Source organism: Microcaecilia unicolor, chromosome 2, assembly GCF_901765095.1.
Source record: "Microcaecilia unicolor chromosome 2, aMicUni1.1, whole genome shotgun sequence".
NCBI classification, from domain to species: domain Eukaryota; kingdom Metazoa; phylum Chordata; class Amphibia; order Gymnophiona; family Siphonopidae; genus Microcaecilia; species Microcaecilia unicolor.
The window spans coordinates 91,514,165-91,521,442 of record NC_044032.1 but is presented as its reverse complement, the minus strand read 5'-3'; the positions used below and the strand labels follow the sequence as shown (position 1 = coordinate 91,521,442).

At 40.1% G+C, this 7,278-nt stretch overlaps 1 protein-coding gene across 1 annotated transcript in view; it reads right to left on the bottom strand.

The window, feature by feature from the left end:
* Positions 1 to 3,855: 3,855 nt before the first annotated feature.
* NDUFS4 (NADH:ubiquinone oxidoreductase subunit S4) overlaps positions 3,856 to 7,278 on the bottom strand; it is a 201,269-nt gene continuing 197,846 nt past the window's right edge. The window contains exon 5 of the mRNA XM_030193122.1: positions 3,856 to 4,073. Coding sequence (XP_030048982.1) covers positions 3,970 to 4,073 — 104 coding nt within the window. The 3' untranslated portion in view covers positions 3,856 to 3,969. The remainder of the gene's footprint in view (positions 4,074 to 7,278) is intronic.

Here is a 7,278-nt window from a genome sequence, read left to right as displayed (position 1 = left end):
TTTCAGAAATATGAGGAAGCTACTGTAAAGCAGTTGGACGATATTAAATGAAGTTCTCCGAAAATGGGAAACCCGTGAGATTTGTGTTGGAATTTCACCCTGAACCCAGCATCCAGGGTGCAGTTACAGTGAGAAGTTGCAGAAGAGCTCACATAAGCCAGGGGTCCTCAAATCCAGTCCCTGAGGTGTACAACCCAGCCTGGTTTTCAGGATCTTTAGAATGAATCTGTATGAGATCTATTTGCATTTACTGCTTCCACTGCATGCAAATAGCTCTCATACATATTTATTGTGGAAATCCTGAAAGCCAGGCTGGGTTGTGCAGCTCAAGGACTGGATTTGAGGACCCTTTTACTAAATTGTGATGGTGGTTCCGTACCAGAAGTGGAAAGCAGCTTCCAACTGGGGTTGAGTAGCATAGAAGAGAGTGTCAGTGAACATGAGGATGCTGTAGTTGGAAGACGTATACTGACTATGCAGTTGGATCCCTGGGCAATGCTTCAGCTCCATATGGAAGAAGGAATGAAGCCAGAGTGTCATTTGATGAAACTAGGATCTCCAGTTGTAGAATTGGACAGTATGATGAGAGAGGTCTGACCTGCAAAGAGGCTGCTATATAGGAATGGGCTTGGAAGGAGCCAAAACATCTCAGACATGGACACCTTAAGAAAAGATAGTGTAGTCTAAGAACGTCCCTTGGTGTGAAACAGAGTCTGAAAGCGGTAGTCACCTGAAGATGTGGTACCAGAATGGAGAAGAGATGGTAAAAGATCTAGATGGTTTGAGAGTACTGGTGTGATGGGGTCCAATATACTGTGCCCTGTCTATGTAATAGCAATAAGAGTGGTTGCCTGTCTAGAGCAGGTTTCTGGAATTGGTCTAAGGACAGTTTTGGTGACCGGGTGTCAGTAGGAGCCATGGGTGCCCTAGTGAATGGCAGCCCTTGCTTTTAATTGAGGTGGTCCCTGTAGTAGCACATGCTCAAACTGGGAAGGTTGATCTCAGGGGGATGATACGTGAGGCAGTGGGTGGAATAAGGAAGTCTTTACTCAGGAACACTCCCTCACTGAAGCAGAGTCACCTTAAGAATAGGTATGTTAGCCTCTCTGACCAGGAGGGCAGGGCTCAAGCAGAGAGCAGGAAGTTAAAAACCCTCTGGCAGAATAGAACAGAGAGGCCCCCGAGCGAAGATCCTCCCAGAGTACTCTGGCTTGGCTGCAGTACTTGAGAGGAGTTCTAGGGAAGAGGAGTGGCCCTAGCTCAGAAGCTTGTGTTGTAAGAAGCCTCAAGTCCATGCCTCCAGGGATACTAGTGATTCCAGGCGTTGTGCGAGAGGTAACTGAAGTCTGTCAAGGTAGGCCAATTATCCCTTGGCAGTTGAAACTAATGAAGCCATGTCTGGAGACAGACTAATTGAACTGTGCTTATGCTAGAGAAAATTATTACATATTGACGTGTGTAGCCATGTCAGGGACAGGCTACTGAAACTGGGACTGTGCTTGAAGTGACTTTAGTAGAAGTACCAAGGCCTGTGAGGAAAATAAAGCTAATTATTTTCTTTGTATACATAAAGTGCTTTGAATTTTACCTGCAACCTGTGTATGCTGCATTTTTTTTAAGGTCCCACAGTCAGCCACTAAATTCACGCTACAAATAGAAATAGATGATAAATGAATTATTATGGACACTAGGCTATTTGGCTATGGAGCTCAGAATGCTAAATATCATGCATTCTCTTGCTCCTCGATTAAAGGTAGTCTGGTGATACATTGACAATTAGCCTCATACAGTTGTCTAGTGTTTACTCTCAAGCTTCTCTATTTTCTGAGAGGATAAAGTGAGCATATCCTCAAATTCCCTCACCCTGTATTTCACATCATCCAGCCAGCTGGAACTCTCCTGGAAAGTGGACACTATGCAACTTGGCCAACACCACAGCCACTTAAACATGGGAGTTCAATTTCTTAGAATCTTGGTTGCAAGGCTCTTCCTATGAATCCTTAATAGCATCTCAGTGGTGAAGAAAGCACACCAACCCAAAGTTCATCTTTTGAGCATCACACCTCACCCTCTCTGCAGCTGCTTTTTTGCTTGGTCTTGATATCTTGATCAGCCCACACTACTGGAATGGAATGTTTGGTTGACTCTTTAGATATACTCTCAGCTGAAAATCAAGCATTGAGACATGATAAAATAGCGAAAAATATTAATTTAATGGTGGGAGACATGTGAGCACACTGCCTATAGGTTCAGAGAAACAAGTGACCCCCTGAGTTTATCTAATGTTTTGATGAATCTTAAAATATATACTAATGCAAACTAATATTGCACAGTTCTTTTTTTAAAGTAGACACTAAAACTAAACAAATGTATGCATCTCTACCCTGTAAAGTATTTTGCCATTAGTTTATGTAACAAGATTTAGAGGTGGGAATGGCTTTGGGCATTACGATTGGTTTAAATATAGTATGAAACATGCCATTGGTATTCAAAGGAGAAAGCTTACTGTGGGAAAATATTTGTTCATTATATAGCTACATGTAAAATTCACAGGTGTGGTATATACTTATATAATTAGCACCAGTCTAATGCTTTGTGAGCACCTGCTGCTGAGTTCACTTCTCTAAGTTGCCTGATATGTATGGGGATTTTGATTACTTCACACAACTAGCTGCGCCTTAGGCAAATTCTCATTGACACACCCTAATCTTATTCTTTCTGACTCGGGCCTAGGGGACTATATATTTTCTTTTCCCAAAGATAACTAGACTATGCTGATTTGCTACCCTGACCATACATACTTTTGAAAAGTTATTTATACTTTACAGTTTTGTTGAGATTGTAAAACAACATATATTTCCTTTCTTACAACAAGAATTTCTGTGATTAGCAGATATGAGATTTATCTGATGTGCATGTCTTGATGTTTAGAATGTTTTACCAAGAAAAAACTATTTAAAAATGTGGCAGTTCCAAACAAGTTATCAAACTACAGAATTATTGTGAAAGGTGTGCCATAATCTCAAACTGAACAAAAATTATATCCCTGATACATGAACAAAAATCAAAATCAACTAACCCAACAGTTCAGTATGATTTGCCAATAAAAATGCTGCAATTAAGAAGAGGGACCATCAGAAACTCTGCTGACCCATATGCAACTACTGATCACTGTTGCTTTAAAGCAGGGGTTCTCAACAAAAACACTCAGATTTTCAGGATACGCGTATCGAATATGAATGAGACAGATATGCATACAATGGAGGCAGTGCAAGTAAATGTAGCTCATGCATATTCATTTGAGGGTATCCTCAATACCTGACTGGCTAGGTATGTTTCAAGGAATGGGTTGAGAATTCCTGCTTTTTATAAGCTTGCTATTTCTTCAATCACAGTTACCCTCAAATATTCTCCAAATGTGCAAATCACATGATTTTCTGTGTGTGTTGTGCTCAGTATTTTCACAATCCTCTGTACCTTCCTCTATTACACTTCCAATATCCAATAAAGCAGAATGAAAATAAATGAAACCATTCTACAACAAAAGCAGAAATATACTTAGTTTATAAATCACTCTTCATTAAGCAGAATGAAAATAAATGAAACCATTCTACAACAAAAGCAGAAATATACTTAGTTTATAAATCACTCTTCATTAAGCTGTTTTGCTAGTGCTGTTCCTTGTCCCTCTCTCTAACGCTGTAGCTAATATAAAATGATCCTGTTACCCAAATTCCAAGTATTACAAGTTCCTAGAGGTATGAACATCCCAAATCTCATCTCTATATAGGGAAGCTTGTCACAGGTTCAATCTGAGACATCAAAAACATTTTAAACAGACACTGTAAGATGCAATTGTAGTTTAAAGGTCAAATTTATTAGGAGATTAAGAGTTGTATTATACATGGTCTATAAATAAAGCACAGCTGACGTTATTCACAGTCAAGCTTTGAGGTAGTCACTACCAACTTATTTTGTGGACACCCTTGTTCTTTTGTTCCAAGAAAAGTTCGCTCCATAAGACTTGACTTTAGGTTTTGGAATCCTTCTTTCATCCACCTCATAGGCCCATCCTAGGAAGAAACAAACAGCAATAAAATAAATTTTTAAAAGGACAATGGAAAGGCCAAAACTACAACATACTGGAACTTTATAAAGAAAACAGGAGAAAGTATTTACAGTACACCTCAGTCTACAGGAAAATAAATAAAACCAGTATAACTTTATGGATATATACGTTTACAAAAAAAAAATGTTAAGCTTATAAACTAAAACTCGGTGGTTCTTTTACTAAGCTGCGGTAAGCAATAACACATGCTTACCGCAGCGAAATATGCCTTACAGTGGGCTGAGGTGCCCTATGGTAATGCGCACGCTACCCACAAAATAAAAAAAAATATTTTTTAGTGCTGGGGCAGAGTTGGCATTATCTATGCTAATTGGTTAATGCAGCTCTATATTGCCGTTCATTAACTGAATAGTGCATGGTTAGCATATGAGCCTTTACCGCTTACAAAATAACGGGTATTTTTAGAAAGATGTGTTAGCGTTTTTAATGCGCCTGTAAATTTAAGGCACGTTAAATGCTAATGCGCCTATACATTTCTATGGGCGCGTTAGCGTTTAGCGCGTGTAAACCATTTACACGTGTTAAAACCACTAATGTGCCCATATCGCCGCTTAGTAAACATAGGCGCAAGTGGTGGTAAGGGCTCATGCGCTAATGGCTACAATGCTTATGGGAAAATTGGCAAGTGGCCATTACTACTGGAAATACAAAAATTGGCCATTTTACCCCTGTTGTCTGAGGTTACAAGGAGCAATTGATTTGCAAAAAATTTCACCTCCCTCTTATCGGAAGGTTGTCTGAAAAGATGAAGGGACTGAAGCTACTTTATCCTGAAGTTTGTCAAAACCCCATCCCTGGATTTGGCTGCAGAGCTGCTTGGGACTTATGGTCCTCTGCTCTTTGGGATGAGAGCGAGATACCTATCTAATTTGGAAGGAGTGGGAGGGTGGAAGATGCCTATGCCTTTTTGGAGTAGAGGTCATCCATTGCCCACTACCCTGCTATCTCCTAGAAAAGGAGGCCAGGTGAAGGTCTTACAGATATCACTATACTGCCTGATGAGAATAGGAGCCTCTTGCATCTTAATATCTATGAAGAGATTCTCTACATAGCATGGCAGATAAGTGTACTTTAACTTTACGCCAAACCTTAGGTTTAAATGCCCTCAGCCAAGTGACAGGTGCTAATACCCATAGCAGAAACTCTTGATATTGAATTGAAAATATCACAGGTCACACATGGATCATGCATTTTCTGCACATCTTCCCTTTAGTTACTAGCCCAAGGAGTTCTTCAACCTTGTCTCTAAAGAGAAATCTAGCTGCGGTATTTTGAGCAGTTTGCAGTCATTTTTAGAAAGCTCACCTTGCAACCAGCAGTAAATGGAGTTACAGAGGCATATTTTCAAAGCACTTTGGGAGGCTAAGTTCCATAGGTTTCTATGGAACTTTGGGAGGCTAAGTGCTTTGAAAATGAGCCTCACAGTAATCAAGATGAGTTAAGACTAGGGACTGTACAAGTAACCTGAAGATATCTGGTGAATTGAAGGATCAAAAAGATATATGCACAAGAGCACAAAAAATCTAGCAAGTGGCCATTTTTGAAAATAAAAAATGATAAGCTGTTTTGCTGTTTTGAAAATGGCTATATTTCCTATTCAGATTCTGGACTTTTTGAGCAAAATTACAGAGGATATCAGAGATTCAAAAGTTAGATGCTGATCTATAACTACACCTAATATTTGTACATTAGTTTTCAAAGGATAAGACGTATGAGCTATGGTGAAACTGTTGTATGGACCACAGTCAAAAGGATTTATAATTACTAAGAATTTCTTATGGATTTAGCACCACATTATATAGAAAACCGACAGCCAAAAATCAATTCTTGCATTATGAAAGCTGTCACACCACCAGTCTCAAAAATAATTTACCATATTCTTAATTTTTAAGATTGGGACAACTGTGCAGTATCTTTGAGGAATTTTAAGTGCAGGCTGAAGAAATGAGCCAAGGATTTTTGAATAGGGAATCCTGAGACACATATATAGCAAGGTTTATTGAAAACAAGATCTGCAAGCAGAGAGGAACTTCAGACACCCATTACTATGTTGTCATAATGTTTTCGATTGTTTGGCATATGCATTCAACCAAATATACATTTTTTAACAATGATCTCACATGTGCAAACTTTAGTTTTATGATTTTTTGGAATACATGCATTGTTTGTTAGACACATTATATATTGTTATACCTATGTTTATGCTATTTGCTAACTTATTGATGATCCTTGTATACGTTTACAGTATTTTGACATCTGAATTTTGGGATCGTAGACCCCTATAGGAGGATATGACACATTACAACTTTGCTGTGGTATTTAAGTGTTGGTGTGATATACATTTCTAACACTTCACATGTGGCATGCAGTTTTAACACGATAATGTTTTTTTGAGACTTATTTTATGATGTTTTGATTCATTCATATATGTTTTTATATTTTTATGTATATAGATCCCTGACGCAGGCATTTGCCAAAACAGGGGCCATGTCGGGTCTTTGAAATAAATTGCTTCATTGACAATTTGGCTCTGCCTAGTTGTTTCATCTGAGACCCTCTACACTGGTACTGCATTGCGATTATGTTACTGTTTCCCTTTGACCTGCTTCACCTCTTCCAAATATAGTCATACTAGTAAAAAAGGCCCGTTTCTCAAAGAAATGAAACGGGCGCTAGCAAAGTTTTCCTCGGAGTGTGTATGTTTGAGACAGTAACTGTGTGAGAGAGTGAATGTGCGAGTGTGTGACAGAGAGAGAGTGAGACTGGGTGCGAGTGTGTCTGTGTGAGAGAGTGTGTGTGTGAGATTTAGAGTGTGTGCCAGGGGCCCTCCTCCCTCCCTCCCAGTTCCAGTGTCCCCCCCCCTCCCTCCGTGTTCCAGGGTCATCGTCCCATCCCCCTCCCTTCCTCCGAGTTTCAGGGTCTCCCTCCCTCCCAGTTCCAGGGGCCCCCTCCCTCCCAATTCCAGGGTCATCGTCCCTCCCTTCCAGTTCCAGGCCCCCTCCCTCCGATTTTTAAAACTCATATTCACTTACCAAGTCAGGGTTATGGCGGCGGCCAGCAGTGGTAAAACGCGTGCAGGCTCAGCCCTTCTCTCTCTTTCTCAGCTGTGGTCCCGCCCTTTGCGGAAACAGGAAATGAGGGTGGGACCA